Source organism: Pteronotus mesoamericanus, unplaced genomic scaffold, assembly GCF_021234165.1.
Source record: "Pteronotus mesoamericanus isolate MK-2021 breed Mesoamerican mustached bat unplaced genomic scaffold, CSHL_Meso_final scaffold_651, whole genome shotgun sequence".
In the NCBI taxonomy this organism is placed as follows: domain Eukaryota; kingdom Metazoa; phylum Chordata; class Mammalia; order Chiroptera; family Mormoopidae; genus Pteronotus; species Pteronotus mesoamericanus.
The window spans coordinates 176,870-195,650 of record NW_026555325.1 but is presented as its reverse complement, the minus strand read 5'-3'; the positions used below and the strand labels follow the sequence as shown (position 1 = coordinate 195,650).

Sequence of the window (18,781 nt, the reverse complement as noted above, 5' to 3'; positions counted from 1 at the left end):
CAGTATTCCTATGCCAGTGCACAAGTGCCTATTTCCCCATATTTTTTCCAGCAGCATTATCACATCTTTAGTTTTTGTTAATCATATTCTGCAAGTGAAAAAACTTCTCACAGTTTTGATTTGTTCATTTATAATTATGAGCAAAAATGAACTTCTTTTTATGTTTGTTAAACACATTTATTTATGACTTGGTTGTTCATTTCTTTACTCCATCTTTCTGTTGATAGTTTGTCCTCCCCTCCCACTTTTGGGTAGGAATGGTTTATAAATTGAGGAAATTAGCCTTTTGTCATTTGTATTATAAATTTTTTGTTTCCATTTTTTACATTCTCTTTGTGGTATATAAATTCTAAATTTTCATTTAGTTCTGTTTGCATTTTCCTTTATGTTTTCTGGATTTGATATAATTAATAAAAATGTCTACTCTGAGTTTTTGTTTTCATACAGCTTTTTTCTATAACTTTTATGTGTTCCTTTTTAATATGTAAATATTTGATCTATTTGGAAATGATCTTAGAGTGAGGTGAAGACCCAATTTTATTATTTTTGAAATGGTTAATGTGGGTGGGGGGGTGGGGATATTCCTTGACCTTCTTAGGGTCCCTGGCTGGGTCTGAAAATTAAGCCGACAATGACAGGTTGCAGGAGAAAAGCATGCAAATGTTGGGGCCTTTTTAACATGTACATGGGACCTTTCACAAGAGAATAAAAACAAAAGTGACCAGATGAGGAAGTTTTATACCTTTAAACAAAGAAGCAGTAAGTTTGTGAATAATTTAAAAGACAAAGGGGTTTGAGTTAGGGGTAGTAAACAGGGAAGAGGTAAGCAGGAAGATAAACAATTTCTCTGGACCTATCTCCAGTAAAAGAAGGATTATTTCCTCCTTTTAAAAGTCAGGAAAGGGTGAGTTTTTCTGTATTTATGGTTTCTTAAGTGCCTTCAACTCAAAATAATTTTTAAGACAAAGTGGAATATTTTGGGATAACATTCTGGTTTCCACCATTAGTCAATTTTCCTAATAGCATTAATTGAATAAACAATTTTTTCCCCCATTGGCTTAAAATGACACCCTCATCATATAATCAGTTCCCATATGTATGTGGCCTCTTCTGTATTCTCTTCTGTTTTATTGTTCTGTTTTGATTATTCCCTCCAAGTATCAAACTTACTTTCTTCATAATTTTGAACTAGCCATTTACCTAATTTCTATAAGTGATACTTAAGTATTATTACCAATAGTAATAATATTTTTTTAATTGATTCTTTTGGTTTACAAGTATTTGGTCACATTATTTGCAGCTATTTTGCTTCTCTGTTCTAATATTTCTATCTCACATTTATTTCCCCTGTTTCTGATACTTATGGAAATGCTTTTTTCTCCATTAGGCATGATATATAGCCTTTTTGGCTGAGATACATACTTTTTCTCATGTGGGGAGATTATCTTTTTAGTAATAGTTAATAATAAAAGGCTTTTATCAAAAATGAAAGTTGAATATTTTTAGTTGCCTTTTGACATCTAAAGATTATCATATGACAACTCTTTTATTCCTAGACTTGAACTTCTCATGGTCATGTTATTCTTTTAATGGTCTACTGAATTCTGTATTCCAGTAGTCTACTTCAAGTGTTTGCACTAATACTCACATGTGAGATTGAGCTTTGATTATCTTTTGTGCTGCATTTCATAGTTTAACATCAGTGTTATGCTGACTTTTAAAATAATGTAGAAGTTTTTCTTCTTTTAGCAATGTCTGGAATAGTTAAGTGTCATCTTCTTTTGGCCCCTCCTTTTGAAATAGGTCAGCCCTTTTGCCCTTGCTCCCAGTATAGCTGATATGGGTTGTAGACCTGTAACTTTCTTTTTATTTGAAAGTTATTTCATCCTTATACAAGAGTTGCAAAAATATGAATAGTAAAAAAGATATCCATATTACTCTTACTCAGATTCATCTGTTGATGACATTTTATCCTGTTTGTAAAGATGTGACTTTTAATAAAACTTTCCTAGAGACTTGGGAAGAATAAAACTAATATTAAAAGTATAACATTCAACTGCTAATACTAGAAATGGCTAATCTTTAAGTACATTTGCTCAGGTCCAGCCCCTCTGTCCATTACAGATCCTTTTCACTGCTTTACTTTTGCTATCCCCCAGGTGGGCATCAATATCTCATTCTAGAGAAGTTTTTCCTCTCATTCTGTTTCCTTCTAAGGCCAACATCCTTTCTAACATCACCTGATCCAGTGTTTTCCCATCAGGAGAAAGCTTGCTCCCACCCATAAAGAGGATCCGACCATCAGAGAAGGGTGGGGCCCATGGGAGCCTGGAGAGTGGTGCTAGTGGATCTTCTTTGATGAGGAGGCCACAGTCAGGTCCATGGGAGACTGGAGGGAATGCCCCTTCCTCTAAAGCCACACAGCTTATTCACTGACTCCCCTGAGTCTGCCCGGATCTCTACACCCTGTCCCAAGTAGCTGACTCCATAGAGGGTGCAAACTCCACAGGCGGGGCAACAGGGAATCCAGAGGGTGGAGCTGTTGTCTTTCCCCAGGCTGATGCCACATGGAGGGGAGTGCTCCACCCAAGAAAGATGGCTTCTGCAGTATGGAGAATATCTCTTCACAGGGATCCTGGTGGCTGTCCTTTCAGCTCTGTCTCCAGAGCCACAAATCCCAGTCCCTCCTTATGGACTTCAGTTTGCTCTGCCCTTTCTCCACCAGAGCCCAGGGTGAGTGCAAACAAGATTTTGTGCATTGGCCCTTTAGGATGTTGCCTATGTCTCTAGCAGTCTCCTGCTTCTCCTTGGGGGAAAGAATCTCCACTGATTTTCACAGCAATGTGGATGACTCTTCCGAGCTCTGGTGCTATGGTCTGCATAGCCTGCCTTGGAGTTGAGACCCCACACTTCTCAGGGGGAGCCTCTGTAGCTGAATTTCCCTACTGAACCTCAGCCACCACCCATGGAAGAAATGCTAGCCCTTTTTGTATCTCAGCTCTTCCTACCAGTCTCACTGTGGCCTCTCCTGTGAACCTTTGGTTATAAGACTTTTCTTCACCTGGTCTTCCATTGTTTATTCAAGTTGGTTATTCTATAATTTAGTTGTAATTGCAGTTTGTTCCTGGGAGGAAGTGAGTCTATCTTCCACCTACTCCGTTGCCATCTTAGATCCTAAATTCTCTATTCTGGACTCTTTAGTCTTGAATAAAGAAAAGATCAGGCCTACGTGTCCATATCTTTATGGTCTGTTCCTTGTTCCTTATTTCCTATGAACTAATAACACATAAATGAAAAAACACACACATAAAAAAAATTTCAGATGTACCATCTAAACTTCCCTATAGGAAAGAAAATTATAACTTAATCTAGAAGAATAAGGAAAATAGATTTTCTAAAACATACCTTCTTCACAATTTTAAATAATAGAACGGGATTTCAGCATGTCATTTCCTTACGTGGTTTATTTAATTAATTTAGTTTTCATTAAATCTGAATTTAAATCTGCTTACCTAAAAGGGTCTTCCAAACGAGTCTTTTCTAGAAAAAACAGGCCACATATTCTAAAGATACCCCCATGTCCCTGTCCCAAAAGGTACAAGCTACTTATAGCTTTAAAACCGGAAAATTTTTCAGTTTCAAAAATTTCTCAATCAGCAGGTATCTTAGGTACACAATTCTTGCATAAAAACTACCAAGTAACAGCAACCTCATAGACACAAACAATATGGTGATTAACAAAAGGAAACGGGTGGGTTGAGGGCAGGAGAAGAGGATATAGGAGGGATAAATTGTGATTAAAAAAAGACGAGTTGGGGTAGTGAATACACAATACAATATACAGATGATATGTTACAGAATTGTACACCTGAATCTTACATAATGTTAGTAACCAATGTCAGCCCAATAAATTCAATTTCAAGAAAACAGCCAATTACTTTGGATATATTTGGTTTTTTGCTGTTCAGTGTTATAGCAATAAATTAATTTAATACTAAAAAATTGAAACTGGAATTATATCTGTCAGTTAGGATCATGGTTATTTAATTGCTCTTAATAATTTTATAGAATAAAGCATTAAGAAAACCTAAAATTAGATAAAAACATTTAGCAAAGTGGAAATAAAGGGGGCATACCTCAACATAATAAAGGGCATATATGAAAAAACTACAGCCAACATTATACTCGATGGGCAAAAACTAAAAGCTTTGCAAAAAAATAAAAAGAAAACCTAAAATTATTCTAAGTAAAAGTGATTTATTATTTTGAAAAGTATTTATAAAATTTACCCTTAAAGTATTCTATTTAATTCTTTTTATGTACAATAGTTACCTAGACAGTAGGACTATTGTAGAGCCAAGGCTTTGATTCTTAGTAGATGATTTAGCCTCAATTGTAATGAACACTGGAGGGTTCCACTTTAATTCTATCAAAGTTATAGCCAAGAGCTTTGAACCACCTATTGAGTATGATTATTTCTTTTTTTTCTCTTTTAAAATATTTTAAAAAGTATATTATTGATTATGCTATTACAGTTGTCCCATTTTTTTCTCCCCTTTATTCCCCTCTGCCCTGCACCCCCGCCACCAGCATCCGCCCCACCCCCCGCTTAGTGCATATCCATGGGTTGTACATATAAGTTCTTTGGCTTCTCCAATTCCTATACTATTCTTAACCTCCCCCTGTCTATTTTGTACCTACCATTTATGCTTCTTATTCTCTGTACCTTTTACCCCCTTCTCCCCCCACCCGCTCCCCACTAATAAACTTTCCTTGTGATCTCCATTTCTGTGATTCTGTTCCTGTTTTAGTTGTTTGCTTAGATTGTTTGTATTTTGTTTTTAGGTTCAGTTATTGATAGTTGTGAGTTTGTTGTCATTTTATTGTTCATAGTTTTGATCTTTTTTTTCTTAGATAAGTCTCTTTAACATTTCATATAGTAAGGGCTTGTTGATGATGTACTCTTTAACTTGACCTTATCTGGGAGGCACTTTATCTGCCCTTCCATTCTCAATAATAGCTTTGTTGGATAGAGTCATCTTGGTTTTAGGTCCTTGCCTTTCATGACTTGGAATGCTTCTTTCCATCCCCTTCTTGCCTGTAAGGTTTCTTTGGAGACATCAGCTGATAACTTTATAGGAACTCCTTTATAGGTAACTGCCTCCTTTTCTCTTACTGCTTTTAAGATTCACTCCTTATCTTTTAATATTTTTATTTATTTATTTTTTGAGAGGGGAAGTGAGAGAGAGAAATATCAATGTGTGGTTGCATCTCATTCGCCCTCTGCTGGGGTCCCAGCCTGCAACCCAAGCATGTGCCCTACACTGGGAATCAAACTGGTGACCTTTTGGTTCAAAGGCAGGCACTCAGTCTATTCAGCCACACCAGCTAGGGCATCTCCTTATCTTTACTCTTGGGTAATGTCATTATTATGTGGCCTGGTGTGGTGCTTCCTTGGGTCCAACTTTTTTGGAATTCTCTGAGCTTCCTGGACTTGCATGTCTATTTCCTTCACCAGATGGGGGAAGTTCTTCATTATTTTTTCAAATAAGTTTTCAATTTCTTGCTCTTCTTCTTCTCCTTCAGGCACCCCTATGATTCGGATACTGGAATGTTTAAAGTTGTTGCAGAGGTTCCTAAGCCTCAACTCATTTTTTTGAATTTTTGTTTCTTCATTCTGTTCTGGTTGAAGGTTTATTTCTTACTTCTCCTCCAAATTGTTGATCTGAATCCCAGTTTTTTTCCTTTCACTGCTGGTTCCCTGTATACTTTTCTTTATTTCACTTTGCATAACTTTCACATTTTCCTGTTTGTGACCATACTTAAACACTTCTATGAGCATCCTGATTACCAGTGTTTTGAACTGTGCATCTGATAGATTGGCTAGCTCTTCATCGTTTAATTGTATTTTTTCTGGAGTTTTAATATGTTCTCTCATTTGGACCATATTTCTTTGTCTTGTGTCTCCTGTTATATTGTAAGAGGCAGAGCCTCAAGTATTCTCCAGGACAGGGCAACCCACATCGCTGTGTTGTGGCTCTGTATGTGGAGGATGGGTCAGAGAGGGAACTATGCCCCTTGTTCGGCTCTAGGCTGGCTTTCAGTCACTTCCTTTGCTACCCACAAGCAAATTGGGCCCTTCTGTTGTGGATTCTTGGGTGAGTGGGTTTGTGTTCATTCTGGGACCCTGTGGGTCTCTCCAACAAATTCTCCTGTGAGTTTCTCTTATTGCTGCAACCCCCACAGGTTTTTACAGCCAGAGGTTTTAAGGCTTTTTTTTCCTGTGCTGGAACCGTGGGTTGTGCGTCTGTCTTGCTCTCCAGTTGTTTCTCCTGGTTTATCCACATGCAAATGTGGGACCACCCAGTCTGCCAGTGGCCACCTTGCTCGCTCAGTCCTCCAGCTCCTGTCTTGCTATGCATCCTCTATGCCCTAGCTGCCCATCTCCTCATCTCCTACCAGTGTGGATGAATGTTTCTTTTTTAACTGCTTGGTTGTTTAACTTCTATACAGTCTGATTTTCTGGCAGTTCTTGTTGTTTTTTGTTTCTATATTTGTTGTTGTCCTTCTTTTGGTTGTGCAAGGAGGCAAAATTTATCTGCCTATGCCTCCACCTAGGCTGTAAGTTCTCGAGTGTGGTTATTTCTTTGTATCTAAATTCCTTGCCATGTTATTGCTTTTATAGTTGAATATTATGCTATTTAAAATTCTTTGCAAAATGCTGAAATCTAAGTACATTTTTTATTGAAGTTATTGATGTGACATTGGTTAATAAAATTATATAGGTTTCAGATACACAATACTACAGTACATATTGTGTTGTGTATTTACCACCCTAAGTCAAGTCTCCTTCCTTCACCATTTATCACCCCTTTACACTCTTCTGCCTCCCCCAACCTCCTTTCCCTTTGGCAACCACTCTACTGCTATCTGTGTCCATGTGCCTTTTTCTTTCTTAATCCCTTTCCCTTCTCACCCAGCCTCCAACCCTCTCTCCTCTGACAGCTGTCAAACTGTTTTCTGTATCCATGAGTCTGTCTGTCTCCACTTTGTTAGTTTATTTTGTTTGTTAGATTCCATATATATGTGAGATCATATCTTATGGTACTTGTCTTTCTCTCTGACTGGCTTATTTCACTTAGCATAATAATCTCCAGGTCCATCTATGCTGTGGCAAAGAGTAAAGTCTTTCTTACAGCTGAGTAATATCCCATTGTATAAATATACTATAGCTTTTTTAATCCACTCATCTACTGATGGACACTTGGGGTGCTTCCAAATCTTAGCTATTGTATATAACACTGCAATGAACATAGGAGCAGATATATTCTCTCAAATTAGTGTTTCAGGTTTCTTTTGATATATTCCTAGAAGTGGAATTGCTGGGTTACAATGCAGATCCATTTTTAACTTTGGAGGTTAATTCCATACTGCTTTCCACAATGGCTGCAACAATCTGCATTCCTACAAACAGTGCATGATGTTCCCTTTTCTCCACATTGTCAACAACACTTGGCCATTTGTTCATTTGTTGATTATAGCCATTCTGATAGGTATGAGGTTATATCTCATTGTGGTTTTAATTTGGATTTTTCTGATGATTAGTGATTTTGATCATATTTTCACATGTCTATTGGCCATCTGTATGTCCTCTTTGGAGTAGTGTCTTTTCGCGTCCTTTGCTTATTTCTTAACTGGGTTATTTTTTGAGGATTCAGTTTATAAGCTCCTTATAAATTTTGGATATTAACCCCTTATTCGATGTATCAGAAAATATGTTTTCCCATTCATAGGGCTGTCTTTTAATTTTGTTGATAGTTTTATTTGGTGTGCAAAAGATTTTTAGTTTGCTATAATCCCATTTGTTTATTTTTTCTTTTGCATCCCTTTCCCAAGGCAATATGTAAGAAAAAATATTTCTATGAGAAATATCCAGTATTTTGCTGCCTATATTTTCTTCTAGGATTTTTATCATTTCGAGTGTGATATTTAAGTCTTTATACATTTTGCGTTTATTCTTTTGTATGCTATAAGAAGGCAATCTAGTTTTATTTATTTATTTTCTGCATGTATCTGTCCAGTTATTCCCACACCATTTATCAAATAGACTAAGAGTACATTTTAAAAGTTTGTTTCTAGGGAAAAAAATAGTTTCAGATAATTATTTTATTACTTAAAAAGTTTACATGGAACTTAGATATCCTGTGCTATATATCATTTCTTTGCTTAATAGGAGCATTAGGTTGCATTACTATACTTTTATTTTCCAATTTGGACTCATGTTTTGGTTGGGTGTGTCTCATCAACTTTATCTTTTACTGGGTGATGCCCCCGAAAGGAACAATCACTAGCAAAAAGCATAATAAAGTTAGCAACTGACTGTTTTACTTTATGTTGCTATGTATTTTACTAATTTTTATAAATCACTATTAGTCATTAAAGTACATGATCTTGTTTTCCCTTTTTTAATTGTTGTTCAAGTGCAGTTGTCTCCATTGTTCCACCACCACTTTCCCCTGCTCCACCAACCCCTATCTCCCACTCTCAATCCTTCCCCACCTTTGTCTTTGTCCATGTGTTCTTTATATATGTTCCTTGAAAACCATACCCATCTTTTCCCCTGTTATCGTCCTCCACCCACCACTATGGCTACTGCCAGTTTGTTCTTTATTTCAGTGTTGCTAGTTATAGTTTTCTTGCTTGTTTGTTTTCTTGATTAGGTTCCGCTTATAGGTGCGATCATATGGTGTTTGTCTTTCACCGACTGGCTAATTTCAGTTAGCATAATGCTCTCCAGTTCCATCCATGCTGTTGTGAAGGGTAGGAGCTCGTTCTTTCTGCTGTGTAGTATTCCACTGTGTAAATGTATCATAGTTTTTTGATCTACTCATTTATTGATGGGCATTTAGATTGCTTCCAGCTCTTGGCTATTGTAAATTGTGCTGCATTAACATTGGGATGCATAGGTTTTTTTGAAATGCTGTTTCGGGATTCTTAGGGTATAATCCCAGCAGTGAAATCGCTGGGTCAAAAGGCAGTTCTATTTTTAGCTTTTTGAGGAAATTCGAGACTGTTTTCCACAGTGGCGGCACCAGTCTGCATTCCCACCAACACTGTGCTAGGGTTCCCTTTTCTCCACAACCTCACCAGCACCCGTTGTCTGTTGAATTGTTTATGATGGCCATTCTGACTGGTGTGAAGTCATATCACATTGTGCTTTTAATTTGCATCTCCCTGACAGCTAGTGATGCTAAGGATCCTTTCATTTATCTCTGGGCTCTCTGTTAAGTCCTCCTTGGAGAAGTGTCTATTCAGGTCCTCTACCCATTTTTAATTTAAATTGTTTGTCTTTCTGGAGTGCAGTCGTGTGAGTTCTTTCTATATTTTGGAGATCAAACCCTTGTCCGAGGTATCATTGGCAAATATATTTTCCCGTACAGTTGGTTCCCTTTTCATTTTACTGATATTTTGTTTAGCTGTGTGGAAGCTTCTTATTTTGATGATATCCCATTTGTTTATTCTTTCTTATATGTTCCTGGCTCTAGGGGACATATTGGTGAAAATAAAGTAGCATAGGATGTCTGAGTTTCCTGCCTATGTTCTCCTCTCGGACTTTTATGGTGTTGTGACTTTAAGTCTTTTATCTATCTTGAGTTTATTTTGTGTATGGTGTAAGTTGGTGACCAAGTTTTTTTTTTGTTCTGTTTTGTTTTGGTTTTTTGCATGTAGGTGTCCAGATCTCCCAACACCATTTGTTGAAGAGGCAATTTTTACTCCATTTTATACTTCTGCCTCCTTTGTCAAATATTATTTGACCATAGAGACTTGGGTTTCTTTCTGAGCTCTCTATTCTGTTCCATTCATCTATGTCTTTGTTCTTATGCCAGTACCAGACTGTTTTGATTACAGTGGCCTTGTAATGTAGTTTGATATCAAGTATTGTGATCCCTCCTACTTTGTTATTCTTTCTCAAAATTGCTGCACCTATTTATCCAGGTCATTTACAGTTCCATATACAATTTTGAAATGTTTGTTCTCTATCTGTGAAATAAGTCATTGATATTTTAATAGGGATTGCACTAAATCTATAAATTGCTTTGGATAGTATGCACATCTTGATGATGTTATTTCTTCCAATGATGAACACATTATATGCTTCCATTTCTTTTTCTTCAGTGTTCTCTGGGTCCAGGTCTTTTACCTCCTTTTCCTAGGTACTTTATTTCTCTTGCTGCTATAGCAAATGGGATTTTTCCCCTTGATTTCTGATTCTGATATTTCATATTTGGTGTACAAAAACACCTTTGATTTCTGAAGATTGACTGTATTCTGCTGCTTTCACAAATTCACTTATTAGGTCAAGTAGTTCTCCGGTGGAGTATGTAGGGTTTTCTGTGTACACTATCATGTCATCTGCAAACAATGACAGTTTTACTTCCTCCTTTCCAATTTATGCCTTTTATTTCTTTTTCTTGTCTGATCGCTGTGGCTAGGACTGCCAATACTATGTTGAATAGAAGTGTTGAAAGTGGACATCCTTGTCTTGTTCCCGATATTAGTGGGAAAGCTTTTAGTTTTTGCCCATTGAGTATGAGGTTGGCTGTAGGTTTTTTTATATATGGACTTTATTATGCTGAGTTATGCCCCCTTTATTCCTACTCTGCTGAGTGTTTTTATTATAAATGGGTGCTGTACCTTACCAAATGCTTTTTCCACATCTATTAATATGATCATATGTTTTTTGTCCTTCCTTTTGTTTATGTGGTATATTATGTTTATTGATTTGTGAATACCGAGCCATCCTTGTGTTCCTGGGATAAATCCTACTTGATCGTGATGGATGATCTTTTAAATGTATTGCTGCACACGGTTTGCCAATATTTTGTTGAGGATTTTAGTGTCCATGTTCATCAGCGATCTTGGCCAGTAGTTTTTTTTCTTTGTTGTGTTTTTGTCTGGTTTTGGGATTAGGATGATGCTGGCCTCATAAAAAGAGTTTGAGAGTCTTCCCTCTTCTTGGATTTTTTTTGAATAGTCCAAGAAGGACGGGTTAGCTCTTCCTTAAATGTTTTGTAAAATTCTTTTGTGAAACTGTCCAGTCTAGGGCTTTTGTGTGCCAGGAGTCTTTTTTATTACTGCTTCTATTTCACCAGCTGTTATCAGCCTGTTCAGGTTTTCTGCTTCTACTTCATTCAGTGTTAGAAGTTGATATTTTTCTGGAAATTTGCCCGTTTCATCCTGGTTTTCAAATTCCTTGGCATATAATTGTTCATAGTTATTTCTTGCAATCCTTTGTATTTCTGTGATATCAGTTGTAATTTCTCCTCTTTCATTTCTGTTATTATTTATTTGCATTCTCTTCCTTTTTTTCTTGAGGAGTCCACTTAAAGGCTTGTCGATTCTGTTCATCCTTTCAAAGAACCAGCTCCTGGATTGGTTGATCCTTTGAATTGTTCTTTTAGTCTCTGTGTCATTCACTTCTGCTCTGGTCTTGATTATTTCCTTCCTTCTACTCACTCTGGGCTTTGTTTGTTGGTGTTGCTCCAATTCTTGAAGATGTAGGGTTAGGTTGTTTGTTTGAAATGTTTCTCTCTTTTCAGGTAGGCCTATATTGCTATGAACTTCCCTCTCAGGACTGCCTCTGCTGTGTCCCATAGGTTTTGGACTGTTGTGTGTTCATTTTCATTTGTTTCCAGAAACTTTGATTTCTTCCTTGATGTCATTATTGACCCATTCATTGTTTAATAGCATGCTATTCAGTCTCCATGAGTTTGAATGTTTTTGAGTTTTTCCCTTGAGGTTGGTCTCTAGTTTCAAGCCCTTGTGGTCTGAGAAAATGCTTGTTATGGTTTCAATCTCCTTGAATTTATTGAGGCTTGTTTTCTGTGCTATCCTGTGGTCTCTGTTTGAAACTGTTCCATGTGCATTTGAAAAGAATGTGTACTTTGCTTCTTTGGGATGAACGGTTCTATATATATATATATAATATATATATATATAGTTCATTTGATCATATATATATATATATTATATATATATATTAAGTTCATTTGATCTAGTGCATTGTTCAGTTCCACAATATGCTTGTTGATATTTTCCTTGGAAGATCTATCCATTGTTGACAATGGGCTGTTAAAATCCTCTACTATCAGCGTGTTGCTGTCTGTATCTTTCTTGAAGTCCTCCAATATTTTCCTTATATATTTGGGTGCTCCTGTGTTGGGTGCATATGGATTTACAATGGTTATGTCTTCTTGATGGATTCTCCCCTTGAGTATTATGAAGTGTTCTTCTGTGTCTCCTTTTATGGCCTTTGTTTTGAAGTCTATTTTGTGTGATTTAGTATTGCTACCCCAGCTTTTTTTTTCCTGTCCATTTGCTTGGAATATTTTTCTAATAGTTTACTTTCAGTCTGTGTAGATCATTTATTCTGAGGTGGGTTTCTTGTAGGCAGCATATATGTGGGTCAATTTTCTTTACCATTCAGCTATCCTATGTCTTTTGATAGGAGCATTTAACCCATTTACATTTAATGTTATTATTGATAGGTGCTTCTTCATTTTTTTCCCTTTGTACTTGTGTTCCTCTCTCTCTCACTCTTTCTCTTCCTCTTCTTAAAGCAGTCCCTTTAGCATATATTGCAGTGTTGGTTTGGTTGAGGTGTATTGTTTTAGCATTCTTTTGTCTGGGAAACTCCTTTTTTCACTTTCCATGTTAATTGAGAGCCTTGCTGGGTAGAGTAGTCTGGGTTGCAGGCCTTTGCTTTTCATTACTTGGAACATTTCTTCCCTTTTCCTTCTGGCTTGTATTGTTTCCACTGAGAAGAGAACTTCTAGACTTATTGGGGCTCCCTTCTGTTACTTCCTGTTTGTCCCTTACTGCCTTGAAGATTCTCTCTTTGTCTTTGAAATTTGCCATTTTAATTACGATGTGTCTTGGAATGGGCTTCTTTGAGTTCATCTTGATTGGGACCCTCCGTGCTTCCTGGACTTATGTGATTTTTTTCTCTCTTCCAATTAGGGAAGTTTTCCATCATTACTTTTTCATACAGGTTTTCTATCCCTTGCTCATCTTCCTCTCCTTCTGGTGTCCCTATTATACAAATACTATTATGTTTCAGGTTGTCCTGCATTTCTCTAAATGCCTCTTCATTTTTTTTGTGTCTTTTTTCCTTTTCTTGCTCTTTCTGGGGATATTTTTCTACCTTGTCCCTCAGGTCTCTGATTCAATCCTCTGCATCATCTAGCCTGCTTTTGATTCCTTTTCCTGTGTTCTTCAATTCATAAATTGTATTCTTCATTTCCTATTGGCTCTTGTTGATAGCTTCTGTGTCCTTTTTCATGCTGATATAATTTGCGGCAAGTTCCTCATAGTTTCCCTGTAGTTTTCTGTAATTCTCACTGAGCTCAATGAGCTTCCTTATAACCATTGGTTTGAACTCAATATCTCGTAGTTTACTTGCTTCTATTTCATTTAGCACTCTTTCTGAGGATTCTCCCTTTCGTTTTGATTGGGGTTTTTTTCTTTGTCTCATTATTTGTGAGACTCCTCTTGTTTGTTCTTGCTTCTTAAATTGATCTGTTTTGACTCCCTGACTTTGTGGTGTGTACTTCTATAGTAGGAGACCTGTGTGATTCAGTGGTGCAGTCTCCTTGATCTCCTGAACCTGATGCTCTTCGGTGCCTTCTTTGCCATTTATATTGACTCTCTGGAAGTATTTGGGTGTTAATTGTTTACCTGTTGTTGGGTCGTTCTTTGGTGGGTCCTTCCCTCCGGCTGGTTGACTGAGGGTCACTCTGCTCATCAAGTCTTGTGTGTTTTTGTGCAGGTGCTGGAAACAAACCCACATCTGCAAAAATAACTCCCCCCTGCAATCCCATTATGAGCAGCAAATGATCCATATTAATAAGGCAGCCAGGTTGTGCTGAAGTTGATTCTTCTGTCTGTCCAAGGTTATAAGCTTCTTTCTCACTCTTGTTCAGTTGCTTGTTCAGGGTGATTCCTCCACAATTTGGTTGTAATTCCAACTTGTCCTTGCAGGAGATCAGTGTGACTTTGGTTTACCTCTCTGCCATCTTGCTTATCCCCTAACTACATGACCTCTTAACTGAAGAGATGCTGAATAAAAAGTTGGGTGTTACTGGGAAAGATAACCAGATAAAAATTTATTAGGATTTCATTTGTTAGGTGAATTCTCTAAGGAGTACAGTGTTTATCTTTAGTTATGCAGTTGCAGAAAATCTTTTTTTCAAGTGATCTCAAGTTAATCAGATTCTAAGATTTATTTTTCACTCAAGCTAACAAAGCTGAAGGAAAATTATTTACATAAATCACAATGCCTGCTTATTAACATATACTAAAAAATGGTTTTTCCTTTGTTATAGTCATCTTTTCAAAGGAGGGTGTCCTCTTCCATCAAATTTTGGTTCAGATGTCAAGAATAATGGTGCTGTACAGATGATTATGGGATAAGATAAAGTTTATTGCTCACATAATAAAGCTTTTAGGGGAGAGCAGGGGAGGCTTCTAATTAGATAAAAATGCCTTAAGAATAGAAGAAAAGTAGACTAGCTTGGTATTTTATTGGACTTATGGAGTGGGTCTAAGATGAGAGTTCTCTATATGTGAGCCAGTCCTCTGTGGCTGAATTTCCCTCAGGTGACAAAGAAAGTAGCACCCATGTTTTCTTTTTCTTTTATGGTAATTTATTGATTGATTGATTGATTGATTGATTGTTCAAATACATTTGTCTCCATTTACCTGCTACCACTTTCCCCTGCCCCATCCACCCCCACCTGCCCCCTCAATCCTTCCCCACCTTGGCTTCATCCATGTGTCCTTCATACCTGTTCCTTGATCTGACCCTTCCCCTTACTCTCCCTACTGCCCCTCTCCCTACCTCCCTCCCAGCCCTCTTGGTTTCTTCTTTCTTTCAATGTTGCTGGTCATATTTTCCTTTCCTGCCTACTTTGCTGGTAAGGTTCCACTTATAGGTGAGATATTTGTCTTTCACAGCCTGGCTTATTTCACTTAGCATAATGCTCTCCAGTTCCATCCATGTTGTTGTAAAGAGTAGTAGCTCTTTCTTTCTTTCTGCTGCATAGTATTCCATTGTGTAAATGTACCATAGTTTTTTGGTCAGCTTTCCATTCTTCTTCAGCTGCCTGTATACTTCCGTGAATGTCCAATTCCTTCACTTCTTAAAGTTATAAGCCACATAGTTGAAACAGGCTGCTTCTATCTGTTTCTATGAGAGACTGCTGCTCTGTCAAGCTCCCAAACTATGTATTGTGTCATTGGGACACAAAGAGAAAAATGTAGGAAAGGAAGAAACTTGAGGGGAAGACCAGAAAACAAAAAACAAACCTGCATACATATTACCCTCAAGTTCTTGGCCATCTCCTAAACTGTAGACGTACAGGATGAGACCTTTATAAACAGTCATGTAGTAACTAATTTTTAAATGGGCACAGCCTAGAGATGGACAGTATGGTATAAGTGTGAAACAATCAAGTGGGAGGACACCAGACACCTGGGCCTCAGACATTATACTAGTTTTGCAACCAGTTAAGTGTTAGGTTTAATAGATAATTTAACCACCATGTCCTTACTTCTCCTCTAAAAATGTTGATGATTTAGAGTTTTCTTTAGCTTTAAAATAACAGGATTTTGTAGTATAAAGGTAAAGCATTTGCTCTTCTGTTCTCTAAGAGGAGAAATTTTAAATGGGCAGATAAGTTTGTATAAAATTAAGTTACATGAAACCAGTATAGTTAGTATTTTAAAGTGGTGGTCATTTTGTCTTTAAGTTCAAGCAGAAATGGTTTGAAAATAATAATTTTTCCAATGAATTTTAATGGTCATCATATCTTGAACATTTAATTTACTGTGTAATTCAACTGGTTTTACATTGGAAAATTATTTTAATAATAATACTCAAATAAAATATTTGATATTTTCTTTAAAACTATTTTAGCCTTTATATTTATCTACCTATTTATTTATTTTTAATTTAGATGGGTCTAGGAAAGACAATCCAGGCAATTGCCATCGCTTACTTCTATAAGGAGGAGTGGCCTCTTTTAATAGTGGTCCCTTCATCTCTGAGGTACCCTTGGACAGAAGAAATAGAGAAATGGATCCCAGAGTTAAGTCCAGAAGAAATCAGTGTTATTCAGAATAAAACTGATGTTGGGTAAGAACAACTTTTTAATATTTATGGGGACAAAAGTGCCAAATATTGGTATATACCAAGTAAGTGTCTATATTAAGTAGATTTATCCAGGGCTTAAAATGTAGATGTCATTATGAAAAAGCAACAACAACAAAAAGCATGATTTCTCTGTTGTTACTGGCTATTTAGGAGCTCTTCCTTTTTTATTAGAGGGTAGAGAAGTGCAGAAGACTGACTCTGTCCTTTATTTTCTTTTTTTTTTTTGAATATAAAATTTATTGAGAGTGTTTTTCTGTAACACAAAGGAAAAAGAAAAAAAATCTGAAAACAATAATGACCATGATATCTTAATAATAGTAGCAACAACAGCAATAATAATAGTTCATGTTTACTGAGAGCACTATATGCCATTTTCAATGGTGATATAGAAAATGCAAAGTGACATGTTTTATTTTTATTGCTTTCATTTGTCTAATTATATAATTTTCCATACTAATTGGGATCATAGCCCTGTACACACAAAAATGAATAAGACACATCTCTTGCTCTCACCAATCTTACAATATACAGTGGAAATAAATATGTAAATGAATAGTTAAAGTACAGTATGATAAAGATGTATAAATTACAGAGATAGTTCCAAAGATCAGAGTCACTTTCACACAGCGTTTCTCTGCATGAGGTGAGACCCTGTGTTTTCCCCACGCTTCAGCATCGCAGGACCAGGGGCATTTTTGTTGTCATCAAGACAGAGACTCCACTGTTCATTAATGGGAGGGTCCAGGAATGTGAAATGCCCTGCGGGGTAACTGGACAGCCCTGCAATAAGTATTGTCCTGCTCAAAATTCCAATAGCACCTGGCTTAAAAAACTCTCCTATTCTCTTTGTGGGAAGGCTTTGTGGAATACTCAATGAATATTTCAGTATCCACTGTATTCATGATCATAAATGCATGGAAGCAAATGTTCTCAGAAAGTAATGTTCTTATCATAGTAAACTATGGCTTGCAGGATGTCCAAACCTTCCAAAGACCATTAATCAAAAAAATTGGAGTTAATTAGCCAAATTTTAAATTTTGGATTCTAGTTTATTATAGTTGAAGACTATAAAATCTTAAGCAAAATTGGGTTTCAGTAGTGGTACCATCTCTTATTCTTCTCTTTTTTTCTTTGTATTTCTTACCAAAAAGTTGTATTGTTTCTGATAAATGATTACTGAAATATTTTTAAAGTGCATGAATTTTCCTTTGTAGGAGAATATCAACCAGCAAAGTGACAGTTCTGGGTTATGGTCTGTTAACGACAGATGCAGAGGCTTTGATAGACACACTGAATAATCAAAACTTCAATGTAGTGATTGTGGATGAATCACACTACATGAAGTCCAGAAATGCAAGTCGCAGCAAGATTTTATTGCCAATAGTACAGAAAGCCAAACGAGCCATTCTTCTTACAGGAACTCCAGCTTTGGGAAGGCCTGAAGAGGTATTAAAATCCTTATACGTTGGGCTTAAACACACACACACACACACACACACACACACACACACACACACACACACACACACACAGAAAATTGAATAGATCGCCTGTTGCAAAATTTTAAATTAGATGCTTCACATGCCAGAAGAGTACTTTGGGAATTTCTAGATGGCTGTTAATGATTAAATATGTCTTTCACTATGACTTTTTATCTATTTACATGTGAACCTTAGCCATGCTTGTGAATACCTGCTTTTTTAAAAAGAGTTTTTCCTTTATTATAAGGTTTTCATATCAGGTATAAATTTGTAAATAACATTTGAGTTCTTCTGGTTGTTCTGTGGCCTTAATCTTCATTTTTTTTAGTCTGTTTACATTATAAACTCCTTAGGATTGGAGTTGAATCAACTTTTTATCTTTTATAACTATATATCTTTATATATATTTTATACTGTATTGAATAATCTTATTCTGTTTCTCTTTCACCTTAAGATCCACATTTGGGAAGGTAGAAAATTATGTGCAGACTGAATAAAACATCTACTTAGAATGATGGAATAAGGCATGTCATGCCCATTTAGCTTTTACTGCTCTGAGAGGCAGTTAGGGTATGGAGTGGTTAAAGGGCTGGGAAGAAGAAACAATGAGTGAAACTCTTATGAATCTGTAAGGGTCACTGTAACCCAGGAAAGTCCTGTCTATGAAAGCATTTACCTTAAACCCACCTGTTTCAATTTTAAAAACATATCCTACAAACCCATCTTGTAGAAAAGCAGATGGAGGAACAGATGATAAATAAATGTAAATGTAACTACATAAATATATATATATATATATGCACTATATATATTATACATAAATACTACATATTATATATAACTATTCCTACATATATTAATATATATGCATACACACATACAGACCTACATTAAGTTATTAATTTTTATAATTACATAAAAGCTAGAAACAGCCTATATAACCACTAATAAGAGACTGTTTAAGCATTTTACAGTACATCTACAAAATGAGTTCCTATGTATCCTTTAAACAGTGCTTTATTATTGTAATACATTATTTATATAATTTTTAAAACTAAAAATGAATGTATATGCGCTTTAATGATGT

At 36.3% G+C, this 18,781-nt stretch overlaps 1 protein-coding gene across 1 annotated transcript in view; it reads left to right on the top strand.

Moving 5' to 3' along the window:
* Positions 1 to 18,781, top strand: part of ZRANB3 (zinc finger RANBP2-type containing 3) — a 143,602-nt gene that overhangs the window by 33,610 nt on the left and 91,211 nt on the right. Inside the window, exons 2-3 of the mRNA XM_054562338.1 lie at positions 16,017 to 16,195; positions 17,428 to 17,659. Of these exons, the coding sequence (XP_054418313.1) occupies positions 16,017 to 16,195; positions 17,428 to 17,659 (411 nt within the window). The remainder of the gene's footprint in view (positions 1 to 16,016; positions 16,196 to 17,427; positions 17,660 to 18,781) is intronic.